Source organism: Chlorella variabilis, assembly GCF_000147415.1.
Source record: "Chlorella variabilis unplaced genomic scaffold CHLNCscaffold_15, whole genome shotgun sequence".
Lineage (NCBI taxonomy): Eukaryota > Viridiplantae > Chlorophyta > Trebouxiophyceae > Chlorellales > Chlorellaceae > Chlorella > Chlorella variabilis.
The window spans coordinates 851,772-865,615 of NW_005435073.1; the positions used below are offsets into that span (position 1 = coordinate 851,772).

General features: G+C 69.5%; 4 protein-coding genes across 4 annotated transcripts in view; 3 read left to right on the forward strand and 1 right to left on the reverse strand.

Annotated features, from left to right (window-relative positions):
* Positions 1-1,149: 1,149 nt before the first annotated feature.
* On the forward strand, positions 1,150-4,384 carry CHLNCDRAFT_25367 (hypothetical protein; the record flags this gene model as incomplete). Its single annotated transcript, XM_005845971.1, has 10 exons — positions 1,150-1,194; positions 1,416-1,537; positions 1,735-1,783; positions 1,974-2,066; positions 2,315-2,384; positions 2,752-2,829; positions 3,122-3,247; positions 3,478-3,727; positions 3,892-4,010; positions 4,224-4,384. The coding sequence occupies 10 exons, from the start codon at positions 1,150-1,152 to the stop codon at positions 4,382-4,384; spliced, it is 1,113 nt and encodes a 370-aa protein (XP_005846033.1).
* A 561-nt stretch (positions 4,385-4,945) lies between these two features.
* On the reverse strand, positions 4,946-8,058 carry CHLNCDRAFT_136160 (hypothetical protein; the record flags this gene model as incomplete). The annotated part of the gene is made up of 7 exons (XM_005846105.1): positions 4,946-5,076; positions 5,175-5,270; positions 5,443-5,536; positions 5,843-5,919; positions 6,021-6,115; positions 6,690-7,237; positions 7,480-8,058. 7 exons carry the CDS (start codon positions 8,056-8,058, stop codon positions 4,946-4,948), a joined length of 1,620 nt encoding a protein of 539 aa, XP_005846167.1.
* A 607-nt stretch (positions 8,059-8,665) lies between these two features.
* CHLNCDRAFT_14578 (hypothetical protein) lies at positions 8,666-9,241 on the forward strand (the record flags this gene model as incomplete). The annotated part of the gene is made up of 3 exons (XM_005845972.1): positions 8,666-8,752; positions 8,853-8,889; positions 9,012-9,241. Coding segments are annotated over 3 exons (354 nt in total), but the record flags the coding sequence as incomplete, so codon positions are not given.
* Positions 9,242-9,738: 497 nt separating this feature from the next.
* CHLNCDRAFT_136162 (hypothetical protein) overlaps positions 9,739-13,844 on the forward strand; it is a gene marked incomplete at both ends in the record, with an annotated part of 4,216 nt that continues 110 nt past the window's right edge. Inside the window, 10 exons of the mRNA XM_005845973.1 lie at positions 9,739-9,953; positions 10,093-10,330; positions 10,508-10,726; positions 10,946-11,170; positions 11,257-11,340; positions 11,513-11,671; positions 11,899-12,060; positions 12,330-12,472; positions 12,834-12,951; positions 13,114-13,830. Of these exons, the coding sequence (XP_005846035.1) occupies positions 9,739-9,953; positions 10,093-10,330; positions 10,508-10,726; positions 10,946-11,170; positions 11,257-11,340; positions 11,513-11,671; positions 11,899-12,060; positions 12,330-12,472; positions 12,834-12,951; positions 13,114-13,830 (2,280 nt within the window). The remainder of the gene's footprint in view (positions 9,954-10,092; positions 10,331-10,507; positions 10,727-10,945; positions 11,171-11,256; positions 11,341-11,512; positions 11,672-11,898; positions 12,061-12,329; positions 12,473-12,833; positions 12,952-13,113; positions 13,831-13,844) is intronic.

Below are 13,844 nucleotides of genomic sequence, written 5' to 3' on the forward strand. Positions count from 1 at the left end.
AAGAGGACCAGGGGAGTGCGCGGCGTGAGGGAGGGAAGGAGGGATAGATGGAGAGGAGGGCAGCGCCACCTTGGCCGTGCCGCACCCCCCGTGCTTGCTGCGATGCATCCGGTTGCTGCCTGATGCAGAGCACTCTCCAGTTGGTCTGGCGGCATCATTGCACCCCTTGTATCACTCACATGTGTGTACAGCTTCTCCACACCGCTGAAGCCAGTCGCCCGCTCGTGGTGCTCCTTGATCACTCGGGGCAGCTCCTCGAGCGGCACCACGGGGCACCACCGCCACTCTCCGCTGCGCTTGACGCAGCGGCACAGGATGTCCTGACCGCCAGCGCCCTTCAGCACCTGGAAAAACTGCAGCACCTTCTTGCTGTAGTTCTTGGCGCCGCCCTGCACTGCCGCCCCCCCTCCCGCACCCCGCCGCCGCCGGCCTGAGGGCGCCTGCTCGTCGCCCTGCTTGATCCGGATGATGCCCTCTACATCTGACTTAGTGAGAAACACATTCTTGGCGCCGTTTTGGCGCCGTTCTAAGGCATAAAGGATGACAGGTTGGTTCATAATTTTAAGTTTGCGTCAGCTGCGGGGTGCGGGAGGGGAGAAATAGAAGCCTTAGAGACTCTGAAAGGCGAAGGAAAGGGAGGGATCGCGGGAGAGAGCGTGCCTGATGAGCCAGACGAATCGGGGGAGGTGCCACATCAGCGGGCAACACATGCATGCATTGCCGCCGCGCCTTCCACCCAGCGCCATCTCAGATTGGGGGATGGCGGCTGTTCACGCATCCATCAATTGCCTTGGGCTCCCATACCCTTGCCGAGTCTCAATTTGGCATCTGGCCCTCCGCATTTCCCTTGCCTGACGAGCCCCAACCTTGTCCAGCCATTGGCACCCACGCAGCATGCAAGCGAGGGCCTGCAGCTGCAGTAGTGCGATGCCACGGCTGGGTAGAGTTGCAGCGGCGGCCGCGCGCTCGCTTGCCACAGCAGCAGCGAGCGGGGCGACACCAGCGGGGGCTCTGCCGCGCCAGCTGCCTGCCCCGGTGCGGCAGGGCAGCCAGTGCAGCTTCTTGGGAGGGCAATGCGCGCTGGCAACGGGACTGGCCACCCCCTTCCTCGCTCACAGAGGCGCCCGGGGCTTCCGCAGCACCACGACAATGGCTCTGAAGACCGGAATAGTTGGTTTACCGAACATCGGAAAGGTTGGCCGGGCCGCCGCCGCTGCCGCCGCCTGCCGTAGCTTGCCGCCACTCGCACAGAGCGCTGCCAGTTCCTCTGCCTCTCCCGTTGTCCACCACACCCCATCAAGCCACCGCCCTCCCAACCAGCACCTCACCTGCTTGAAACCAATCCCCGTATCGCCCTCGCTCGCTGTAGCACCAGTTGCCATGCGTTTGCCTGGCGCCACCCACCTGCCTCGCAGTCCACTATGTTCAACGCGCTCTGCGAGAACGCCAAGGCGCAGGCGGCCAACTTCCCGTTCTGCACCATCGAGCCAAACGTGGGCATCGTGGCGGTGCCAGACCCGCGGCTGCAGGAGCTGAGGTGGGCGGGCGCACGGGGCCTGCATTTGAACGTGTGCCGGAGGAGGCAGGCAATCGCTGTGCTTTGGATCAATGCGGCTGCGGGCTGTGGCTGGGTGGCTGCTCTGCCACAGAGCAGAGGCAGGTCGGTCGAGGCTGCCGCCGAGGCGTGGCCCCCATGGTTCCGCCGCCTGCCGCCTGCTGCTGACCCGCCTGCAGCAAGATTTCAGGCAGCGAGAAGATCATCCCCACCAGCGTGGAGTTTGTGGTGAGCGCGCAGGCAGCTGCCTGGCTGGCTGCGCGCCGCCGTGCAGCTGCCGCCTGGCTCAGGCAGCCAGCCAGGCGGGGCATGAAGCTCCGCGGCCGCCGCACACGTGGCACCCCGCCTCCACACCAGCCACGCGCATACTGACGCAGGCGTGTGCACACGCTGCGTCCCCCCCCCCCCGGCCGCGCAGGACATTGCGGGGCTGGTCAAGGGGGCCAGCAAGGGCGAGGGGCTGGGCAACCAGTTCCTGGCAAACATCCGGGAGTGCGACTCGATCGTGCAGGTGAGGCGGCGGAGGCGGCGGCGGCAAAGGCGGCGGCAAAGGCGGCGGGCCAGAAGCACATGTTGCCATGTTGCTGTGGCGGCGCTGGTGTGGGGGTGGGACGGATGGGCTGCGCGGCTGCGGGCTCGCTGAGAGGTGTGTGCAGGCAGAGGGGAGAGGGGCGGGTGAGGTGGGGCCAGCGCCTCGACGCTCCCCGGCTTGCCGCCTGCCCTGCCCTGACCTGACGCGACCTGCCCTGCTGCCCCCAGGTGGTGCGCTGCTTTGAGGATGGCGACGTGATCCATGTGGCGGGCAAGGTGGACCCTCTGGATGACACAGGTGGGCCCGATGCTAGGCTCCCTCGCTGCGCTGCGCTGGCTGGGCGGGCCTGGTCGGGCAAGGGTCTCTGCGGGGAGGCCAGGCCCCCCTGGGGGGCGTGCAGGAGAAGGGGCGGGACCCGCGCCCCACATCGGCGGGGCAGCGGCGCTCAGCAGGGGCGGGCCTGCGTGCATGTGGAGGCCCCCTTGCCGCCAGGGGAGCCGCCCCTGTGCGGAGCGGTGCAGGGGGGGCAGAATGCCGCCGCCTGCCTGCGCCTGCCTGCCTGCCTGCCTGCCTGCCTCCCCGCCTGCCTGCCTGCCTGCCTCTGCCCCGCCTGCCTGCCTCCATCCCCGCCTGCCCGCCCGCCTCTGCGCCACCTGCCCCGCAGACGTCATCAACTTTGAGCTGGCGCTGGCGGACATCACGCAGATTGAGAAGCGGCTGGAGCGGCTGAAGAAGACCAAGGGTGGGTGGGGCAGGGGCGGGGTGTGTGGGTGGGTGATGTGTGTGATGTGTGTGCGTGGTGGTGGTGGTGGTGGCAGGGTGGGGCTGGCCGTGGGTGGAGGAGCGTGGAACCCGCGCCCCCCGCGGCCGTGTGCTGTGCCGTACTGTTGCGGCGCGGCTTGCCGCTGGGCGCGCAGGCTGCCCAGCAGGGCGCCGCCGCTGCGCCTCTTGCGGCCGGGCCGGCGGCGCGCACTGCGCCGGCGCGCTCACCCCTCCCGCCCTGGCCCGCGCTGCCACGCCGCCGCACGCCGCAGGCAAGAGCGGCGAGGAGGCCAAACGGAATGAGGTGGAGGCGGGAGCCCTGCAGCGCATCATGGCGGCGCTGGAGCAGAACAAGCCCGCCCGCAGCGTGGCGCTGAGCGACGAGGAGGCGGAGCTGGGTGGGTGGGCGCGGCAGTGCAGGCGCTGCTTGTGGGGGGCCGGTTTTGGTGCGGGGACGGGGGGGTGGGAGCGGGCAGGGCGCGGGGTGGGAGAGCCGCGCGCGTGGCCCGCAGCAGGCATGCCATGTGCGCCTGCTGGGCCGGCGGCCCAGCAGGCCCGGCCGCCTGCCGTTGCCACCTGCCCCGGCCCACGCCCGCCTGGCCATCTGTCCCGCGCTGTACCGCTGCAGTACGGGGCCTGTACCTGCTGACCGCCAAGCCCATGGTGTATGCCGCCAACGTGGCGGAGGATGACCTGGCTGACCCCGGGGCCAACCGCCACGTGGCGGCGCTGCGCAGCAAGGCGGAGGAGGAGGGGCGCGGGGTGGTGGTGGTGTCGGCACAGGTGGAAGCCGAGCTGAATGAGCTGGACAGCGAGGAAGCTGCCGAGTACCTGGCGGGGCTCGGGGTGGAGGAGGGCGGCCTCAAGAGCCTCATCAGGTGCGGCGCGCGCGGGGCGGCAGAGGCGGCAGCCGCCCGGCCTGCCTGCAAGCCTCCACCCAACCGTCCACACCCTCCCTCCACCTGCCGCGACGCACAGGCGCGCTCTGCTTGCCGACGCGTGCTGACCAACCCTGTTACTGTCTGCTGCTGCTTCCCCGCAGGTGCACGTACCAGCAGCTGGGCCTGCTCACCTACTTCACCACGGGGGAGAAGGAGACGCGGGCGTGGACCATCCACGAGGGCTACACCGCGCCGCAGGCCGCGGGCGTCATCCACACGGGTGCGGCGCTGGCTGGGGCGGCTGACCGCTCCCCTCCCTCCCTCCCATGCCTGCTGGCCGGGCCGGCTCGCACCTGCGCCCGCCGGCGCTGCGGCTCTCCCGCTGAGTGCATGCCGCCGCCTGCTGCCCTCGCGACGGTGCCGTACAAGCCGTCTCGGAACAGCCTGACGCTCACCGCGCCCTGCCCCCGCCCTGCTTGTCTGCACACCGCAGACTTTGAGAAGGGCTTCATCCGCGCCGAGACGGTGGCCTACGACGACTTTGTGGCGGCGGGCGGCTTTGGGGCGGCCAAGGAGAAAGGGCTGCTGCGGCTGGAGGGCAAGGAGTATGTGGTGAAGGAGGGGGACATCCTCATGTTCCGCTTCGCCACCTGAGGCTGAGGGGGGTTGCTGCAGTGCATTGTGGGCGGCAGCCGCATGCCGCACGCCCCGCCTCGCCAGCCGACCTTATTTTTTGCACCTTGAGCTTGCCGCGCATCGGGCAAAGCCTGGGGAGCCTCCTTTTGCTGCACTGCCTATTGTCACGCCATTTTGTGCGGCAAACTTGAAACTGGAATTGAGCGCCACGGGCGGGTGACGGCAGCGGCGGCGGTTGGCGGTGCGGGGCGCAGCGCCGGCGCGCCGGCCTCACTGCAGGGACAGCTGCCAGGGCGGGTACCTGGCCGCCTCTGGCCACAGCCTGCTGAAGACGGTCTGGGAGGCGGGCAGGAAGCGGAAGGAGAGCGCGGGCCGCTGCTGCATCGCCTGCTTTGCTGCCTGGAATTGCCGCCACCACACCCACTTCTATCGCCGCCACCTGCCGACACCTGCCGCCCGCCACTTCTATTTTAAGTGAGACCTCACAAGAAACGTCCGGTTTGCCTAGGCAGCATGCAGTGCGACTCTGTCTACACTCCACCCCGCCCCCAGTATCGCTGTCGCTTGGTCCGCCCGCCGCTACCGGCGCTTGGCCTTGTGCGTGGCTCGAAAGGGCTGCGGCGTGGCCGCCATGTGCAGCGCCAGCGTCAGAGGCACCAGCAGGTAGGGCAGGTAGAAAGAAGTGACCACCACAGCGTTGTATCCGGGGGCTGCAGCCAGCGGGACGGCGGGGGCGTGCTCAGCGGGGCAGCACAGCTGGGACGCAGCAGGACTGGGCTCCCCGCGCTGGCAGCAGGAGCGTGCCCACCCGTGTGCGCCGCCAGCTCAGCAAGGATGGGCAGCATGGTGGCGGTGACAAAGCTGCCGTAGAGGATGGCGGGGATGCGGATCCAGTTGGCCCTGGCTGCACGCGCAGGCGCACACAACAGAGAGGTGAGGCCGGGTGGAGCTGGCGCTGCAGCACATCCTATCGGATCATGGAAGCAGGAGCAGGGCGGCCCGCCAAGGTCAGCAGGCTGCCGTGCCCCGCCGGCTGTGCGAGAGGAGGGGAGTGCGGCGGGGCAGGCCGCTCTCACCCAGGAAGGCGTGGCTGGCAAGGAAGAAGAAGGGTAGCTGAAGGGCCAGCTCAGAGTAGACCAGCGACTTGAACCAGGTGGGCAGCCCCATCATCTGCGCAGCAGGACAGGCGCGGTTGCGGCGCGCAGGCAAAGGCGCAGAAGGGCGGGGCAGCCTGCGTGTGCTGCGTGCGCGTTGGTGCTGGGTGGGTGGCGATGGCGGTGGCGGCGGACCGTGCAAGGCCAGCAGGAGGGCGAGCAAGCTGGCGGTCGCAAGGGCGACAGCCAGCCGGCAGCAGCATCTGTGGGCCGGAACGCTCGAGGCAGGCGCAGGCCATGGCAGCAGCTCCCGGGCTGGCCAGCCCAGCGGGGCGGCCCAGCGGGCGGTACCGCCGCATCTCCTCCCTCATTCCTCCCTCACCAGTGGGTCCTGGTGTGTCTTGAAGTACCACGCCTGCATGTCCTTGGCCGCCTGCGGGAACCATGCCGCCGGCAGCACTGCAGCCAGGAGGCGGAGGCAGCGGCGCGGCTGGGGCTCGCTGGGCCAGCGGCGCACGCGCGGTGCAGGGGCAGCGCAGGGAAGAGGTGAATGGACAGACCTGCCTGGCTGTCCACGAAGAGGGTGATGGGGATGTGGGTGAGGAAGAAGATGAGATACAGGTAGTACAGGGCGGCGTTCATGGCAAAGTTTGGCCTGCAGGCGGCACGAGGTGGCGGCGGCGGCCGATGAAATGCGGGTGGGGCGCGCCGGCTGGTCAGCGGGCCCGCCTGCGATCCAAAAAGTTGTGCATTCAGCTGCGCAGACAGGACACCAGGTAAGCAGTTACTGACTGAAGGGATGGAGCGAATGCGATCAGGAGGATGGCGGCACAGCTCCACACGACTCTATCAGTATCGGTGGCCGCGATCCGGGTTGGAACTATTGGTGTGCTCAGAGAGGCGGCCAGCGGCAGTACTCCCGCCGCCGCCCGCATGGCGGGATTGCGTTTGGAAAACAACACACAGAAGCCTTTGTCCGAGGCAAGTTCCCGGTGACCCTCCACTGATACTGAAACTATTACATGTCTTTCACATGGCAAAGCGAAACCAGAAACCCTGTGCCTTGAGCATGCCTCTGGCATCGCCGACAACGTCGCCTGCCGGCATGGTTCTGTGATCAGGGTGCTCTGCAATCCCTCTTGTGCACCCTCCAGTGCGCCCGGTGGCATGCCTCGCTGCAGTACTGTGCCGCCTTGCACCGGCCGCAGCGCCGCAAGCCCACAGCATACTGGCCGCAGCCGGAGCAGAGGACGGTGGCATTGGAGGATGTGGCGTGTTCGCGAACCACTGCCTCAACCGCTGCATCAATGCTGCTCCTCAGCGCGGCTTTTGCCGCCGCCACCTGGGCAGCGCTGCTGCCGCTGGCCTGCTCTTTGTGCACGCGCAGCTCTGCTTGCAGTGCTGCCAGCGTGGGCTGGGACAAGTGCTCCACCCCCTCAATCACGTGCACCCAGGCGTGGGGCAGCACAGGCTTGCAGCGCCTCACCGCTGGCCCTGCCGCCTCGCCGACTTCCACCAGCAACTGCAGGAAGTCCACTGCGATGTAGCGGGTGTCAGACAGCACCGATGGGGCTAGAATCACAGCGCGTACACCACACACCACTTCAAAGTAGTCGCTGCGCTGGCGGCGGGCCAGCTGCACGCCCCGCAGGAGAAGGTTCATCGCACGGTGCTTCAGAGCTGCGCCGTCACTGTTGCTGAGGTTGCTCAGTTTTAGAATGCCAAGAGCTGCCAGATCCAGCGCCTTGGGGTTGGACGGCTCCAGCTGCAGCAGCGCCTCAACGGCGGCAGTGATGGCCTGCTGCACCTCTGCCCGCTGTGCTGAAAAAAGGTGCTCTTTTCTCATGCCATGGCGTTCCCTAAACCCCGGATCAACCTGCGCAGGCAATCGCGCCTCGGTTGATCCAACAAGTTCAAGCCCCTTGAAAGCGTTGTGGGCCTAGTCAAGGAGGCGGCGCATCATGCAGATGCACCTGCAGGGCAGGAGGTTGCAGCAGGGCGGATGCAGCCAGCACCAACCTGGGCCACCAGCACGCCAGTGCCGTAGTGCAGCGCCAGGGTCCACAGGGTGAACTGAACTTGCTGCACAGTGGGAAGGTCGGTCCCAGCCGGTGCCCCCGCTGCCAGCTCGTCAATCCGTGCCGCTGCAGCCCGCCGGTGTTCCGGGTCAGCCAGCTTAATGGCGCCCTTGCTGCACAGCATCGCAGCCGCTCTGCAGGCTCCCGCCGCCCGTCTGGCCACAAACTGGCTAACTGCCTCTGCCAGCGAGCCGCCGTTGCCCAGCGGCTCGGCAGCCAGGTAGGCTGCTAGTGGCGAGATGAAGTCTAAATTGCCAGCGGGCTTTGCTGGAAGCAGGCTCAGATACTCTGCGCGAATTGCCAGCAGGCCTGCCAGCAACACCCGGTGCTGCCGGTTGCGGCTGGGGGGCAGCGCCACGCTTACGCCATCGCTCTTCATCGGAATCAACTCGAGCACTTGACGCTGCAGGGAGACAGACTTGACAAAGACGGCGACATCGCTGCTGCGCTCTGCCTCAGGGATGGCCTGCGCGCGCTGCAGCCTCCACTCAAAGAATGCCAGTCCATGATCGCCCGCCATGCCTGCGGGGAGAGGACGGAAACTGAAGCCCAGCGTCGGCGGCGGCGGGATGGTGCTACGCATGCACTAGGCGTCCAAGCGCGCCGTGCGGGCGCGCCAGCCTCGCATGCAGCACACCTGCGTTCACGGGAGCGAGGGGTGAAGCAGCTCCGTGTTGCGAGGAGGAGCCGAGCAGGCTCTTGGACAGAGCGTGTCCGATGGCTTGCTACAGCTCAAATCAGGTCAACAGTGTTCTCTACACGCATGCGATTCACCCGAGGGAGCGCAAAAAGATGAGGGGGACGACTGCCCCCCTGGCACTGTGGCTGCCTGCAGGGTTTGTTGGCCCCTGCTGGGCCTGCAGACAGCATAGATTTTCGTCGCAATGCATGCAGCTGCCGCCACAGCACACGACAAGAACATGCCTCGCCAGGCAGCCCCCTCGCTTGCCGTGCTATCCCCGGGCAGCGCAGCGTTGAGCTCAATACCCAGGAGAATACGCAGCTGCAGCCGGCCCAGCCGGCGACGACCCTGGCAGCGGGCCCCGCCGCCGGCTGCTGTGCCGCCGGTGGCGGCGGCGGCAGCGGCGGAGCAGCAAGTGCCAGAGGTGCCGCGGCTGGATGCTGAGCTAGATGACCGGCTGTCTGGGCGCCCGCTGTCCCTGGATGCAGCAGGCTACTTCATCATCCAAGTCGATCCAGGCAGCCGGGAGCTGGTGCGCTGCCTGCGCGCATGTGCACTGTGCCCTCGTTGCCAGCGTGCTCCGCCACAGCACCCGTGACTACTCTGCCTGCCCGCCCTCCCTTGCATCCCAGGTGGCGGAATTTTACACCAACGTCATCAACGAGCAAGGTGAAGGACGGCGGCGGCCGCAGCCTGCCGGCGCTCTCCTGTTCTTTCTTGCTACGAGCAGACGTCGCCGTGGAGGCTCATCCACGCTGCCGCCCCCGCGTCCGCTCCTTTCACCCCTGCAGGCCTGGCCTGCGACCCCGCCACCGGTGAGGTCATCTCCTGCAAGCCCGGCGCCGCGCGCCTGCCCGCGCGCACCTGGCGCGGCCGCACCGCCAAGCAGCTGAGCGTGCAGATTCTGGAGGCCGACCACGGCTTCCGCCCCGTCACCCACCTGGAGCACGCAAATTACCTGGGCCGCGAGCTGCAGCGCGCCGAGTTTGCGCTGCTCACGGGGCAGCGCTACGTGCAGGACTGAGGCGGGCGGCGGCGGCGGCGGCGGCACCGGCCGGCGGTCAGCAGCTTGCCCTGCTCCGTACCCGCCCGCTTCTTTCGCTTTGCAGCGGCGCCTACATCTGCAGTGATTGTTTTTGGTTCCCATGTATCATGTATAATACTCTGTTTGACACACGGCATTGAACTTGAGAATGTGGCAGGCCGGCAGCATTGCTCTTCCCGGAGGCGGCAACATGGGGAATGAGGAAAGCCGGCGGGCCACCCTTCTTCTGGCCTCTTTCCCTTGCTTCTGTCTTCCCTTGGTGAAAGCGCAGGGAGTTGGGCGCTGGGTGGGGACACGGAAGCGATCAAAGTGCTCACGATTGATCGGCGTGCTGCACACGCTGTCCTCCGCCCTGATAGAGGCAGTAGGCAGCTGGCCGAGACGCCCGCCCGCCGGCGGCAGGCGGCAACCCAAGGGCGGCAGGCGGCGGGCGGTGGCAGCAGGCGGCGGGCGGGTGCGGCGCTCCCTGCACCATGGGGGTCTTCAGCCGCAAGAAGTCGAAGAAGAAGCAGCAGGCGCAGGCCGCCTCGCGGGCGCCTGTGCCTGCCGGCAGCGACTCTGACATCTCCCTGATGACAGACAGCGACCTGGAGGAGGAGCGAGCCGCGCTGCACGCTGAGCTGAACAAGCCGCGCCTCTCCGCCAGCGGGCTGCCTGCGGCGGCCGACCCGTTCGAGCAGGCATCCCTGTGGGCAGAGGCAAGCGGCCCGCACGCGCGCCGCTGCCGCATCCCGCCGACCCGCCGCCGCCTGCCGCCGCTGTGCCCGCTCGCTGGCCTCCTTCTTTTTCTGGCCATGCTTGGGCTATGCCAAAGCTGTTGTCCCCAGCCTGCCCTCGCGCTCTCACCCTCCCCACCCCACACACGCCCAGCAGGTGGACCGCGACGAGCTGGAGCGCATCGCTCTCAACATCGCCCGCAACGCGCTGCCCGCCAGCGCCAGCGGCGAGGGCGCCGAGGCGGCGGCGCGCCTCAACGCCACCGCCGCCGCCGCGGAGAAGGCGGAGGTGCACGATTCCACAGACCCGCTGGGCTACGGCCGCATTGACACGCGCCTGCTGACGCTGGTGGGTCGGCGGGGAGGGGAGAGCGGGCAGGTGAATGTGCACCGCAGGGTGCCTGCCAGCTCAGCCTGATGCTGCCGCTGTATGCTGCCGCTGTGCTTGCGCATGGCGCCACGCTGCGTGCTGCTGCAACTGGCCCGAGGAGCGGGTGCGTGCGCTGCGCCGCTCCGGCTGCCGCAGGTTCGGGACGGGGGCCCCGGCGCGCGGCAGCCGCCCCGCTACAGCGCCGCCACCGCCGCGGGGCTGCTGGATGCGGCGCGGCGCGGCGCGCTGGCGGGGCGCGGCCGCGGCGCCGGCGCCGGCGGCGAGCTGGCGGAGGCGCCGCCGGCGCTGCGGGCCAGGGTGCTGCCTGGCGGCGAGAACTTCGATGCCGAGCTGTACCTGGGAACCATACACAGGGTGAGAGGAGAGGAGAGGCGCGGGGGGCAGGAGCGCACTGCCTTTCAAGGAGGCTGTGGCAGGCGGTGTGCGCTGTGTGCGATGCTCCCGGCCGCGGGCCTCGCCACCTGCCTGCGCCCTGCTGCCACCCTCAGCCTCCCCGCTGTCACCCCTACCTGCCTTGGCCCGACGCCCTGCCCTGACGCCTCGCCGCCGCCCCGGCGGGCCTCCGCCCCGCAGGACACCAGCCTGGCGGACCTGCAGCGCGGCCTGCTGGCGCTGCGCCAGCAGCTCAGCGAGCACACGGGGCAGCTCAAGTCTCTGGTGAAGGAGAACTTTGACCGCTTCACCTCCTCCAAAAACACGATCGACACGGTGTATGCCAAGCTGCAGCGGGCGGAGGCGGAGGGGGAGGCGGGGGTGCACGGCGCCAGCACGGGCGAGGTGCTAGAGGCGGTGCTGCAGGTGGGTGGGTGGGTGGTGGTTTGAGGGGGTGCAAGGGGGTGGTGATGGTGCTAGGGGTGCGTGGTGGTGGTGCTGGTGGGGTTGAGGTGGTGGTGGTGGTGGTGGTGGTCCAGGTGGTGGCGGCGGTGCAGGTGCAGGTGCAGGTGGTGGTGGTGCAGGTGGTGGCGGTGGTGCCGGCATGGGCATGGCTGCCAGAGGCATGGTGGCGATTTGCTTGTGGTGTGTGGCATGCGCCTGTGTCTCGTGCCTGTCGGCCAGGCGTGCTTGCCACGGGCTGCTGCCGCCGCGCGTGCTCTCCCCGCTCACTCCCGCCGCCGCCGCCGCCGCCGCTGCCCTGCCCAGGTGCAAGGCGAGGCGCGGCACGCCTTTGGGCCGCTGCTGGAGCGGGCTGCCAAGGCGGAGCGCATCCGGCTGGTGCTGGGGGTGATGCGGCGGTACGAGGCCATCGTACAGCTGCCCTCGCGTGTGCGCCAGCATGCAGAGGCGGGAGACTATGAACAGGTGGGGGTGGGGTGGCTGGGCGGGACGGGCGGGACAGGGCGGTACAGGGCTGCACTATGGTTTCTGTGGCTGGGGTGTGTTGTAGCTGGCAAGGCCTGGGCAAAGGCGGGGCACGGGCCGGGCGGTGGTGGGGACAGGCACTGCGCCTTCCTTTCTTTCCGTACGGCACTCCTGCTTCCCTGGTATACCTCCCGTACTGCTGTACCGCATGTACCACTGTACCGCAGGTGGTGGCCGACTACCGCAAGGCCAAGGCGCTGCTGGGGGAGCCGGAGGGCGCCTCCTCCTCACCTGCCTCCGCGCCGCCGGGTGCCCAGCAGCAGCCCGGGGGCGCCGCGGGCGGCGGCGGCGGCAGCATGTGGGTCAAACTGATGGATGAGATCGACAAGGTGCGAGGCGGCGGCGCGGCGGCCGCGGCGGCGGCTGCGGCGGCGGACTGGCGGGGCCGTGTGTTTGGGCAGCGCGGGTGGTCGTGCGCCGCCCTCGGGGGCCTCTGCGCCCGCTCGGCCTGCCTGTCTGTCTTGTCTGTTGCACTCATAAGGAGCAAGTGGCTGCTACGGGGCCCAGCTGTGGCGCTGCTCCTCCCAACCCCACACCGCGCCGCGTCGTCCCGGCCCTGGCCCGGCCCCTGACCCCACCCCTTCCACCCGCACCGCAGGTGGTCAGCTCCGTCGCCCACTCCCTAGATACCGTGGTTCGCTCCGCAGCCAGCAGCCCAGGAGAGGCGGCCGACGCGGCGCGGCACATCCTGCAGCTGAGGGCGGTGGGGGCGCCCGCGGCGCAGCGCATGGACCCCGTGGGGTGAGCCGTGGGTGTGGGCGTGTGTGGGGGGGGTGCTAGGGGGTGTGGCCTGGGCTGTGCTGCGATGTGGGCTGCGCTGCGCTGGGCTGTGTGCTGAGCTGCGCTGCGCTGGGCTGTGCTGGGCTGTGTGCTGTGCTGCGCTGCGCTGGGCTGCGCTGGGCTGCGCTGCGCTGGACTGGGCTGTGCAATGCGGTGCTGTGCGTGTGTTGTGGTGGTGGCTGGAAGGGTTGCCTGGAGCAGCCGACACAGCCTGCTGCCGGCACTCCATCACACCACAACCCGCGCCACCCCCGGCCCACGCATCCACACACTCACCCAACACACACACACACACACGCTGGCCACCGCCTCCCACCTGCAGGCTGTATGTGGAGTCTCAGGAGCGGCATGTGCGGGCGATGCTGGAGGGCGCGCAGCAGCAGCGCGACGCCCGCCTGGTCGCGCTGCGCCGCCAGCAGCAGGCCAGCGCAGACAGCGAGGTGGGCCGCCGGGCTGCCGCCGCCGCCACCCCAGGCCGCCGCCGCCGCCCCTCGTGCCTCTGTGCTGTGCGGAGCGCCCTTGCGCGTTGCAGCGTGCTCAGCGCTGCGAGGCTGCCGGCCAGCCCTCAACCTGCTGCTGCACCCGCGCTGCTGCCTGCGCAGGCGCAGGCGGCGTCTCTGGCCGGCCTGGGCGTCGGCTCCGGCGGCGGCGCCTCCCCCGCCGCCTCGGCGCCCGCCTCTGCGGCCGCCACGCCACGCCCCCGCAGCGGCGAGGCGCTGGCCGGTGCCGTGGAGGCTGCTGCGGTGGGCTATGTGGCGCGTATCACTGCCGGCATGTGCCAGTGGCTTCCAGAATACTGGGCCCTCACGCAGCATCGGCTGCCGGCGCTGGCGGCGATCGGCGACGCGGCGGCGGCGGTGGAGCGCGGCATGGCGGCGGCGGAGCGCAGCGTGGCGGCGCTGCTGTCGCTGTACCGCTCCGCGGTACTGGCGGTACTGTCCGACCCCGCCGCCGCGGGCCTCACCCACACCGGCCTGCTCAGCGTCGCCGCGGAGCTCGCCAACGGCTGCCAGGCGCTGCAGGCGCCCGCCGCGGGCGGCGCCGCGCCCGCTGCCGCCCCTCCAGCCGCCCTCGACTGCTTGCAGCGGCTGGCGGAGCGGGCCATCCTCGCCAGCCTGGCGCATCTCAGCGCCCACCTGGCGGCCGCCGTGGCGCAGCTGTGTGCAGCGGAAGACTTCAGGCTGACTCCCGCCAGCCGGCGCGCGGGCGCCCCCGCCACCGCCTCCCTGCCCGCCCTGCAGCGCCTGGTGCAGCACGGAATGGCGCACCTGGCGGCAGCGCTTGCGGAGGGCGGCCGCGCGGGGGCTGACCCGCTGCGCGTCTCGCCCGCCCC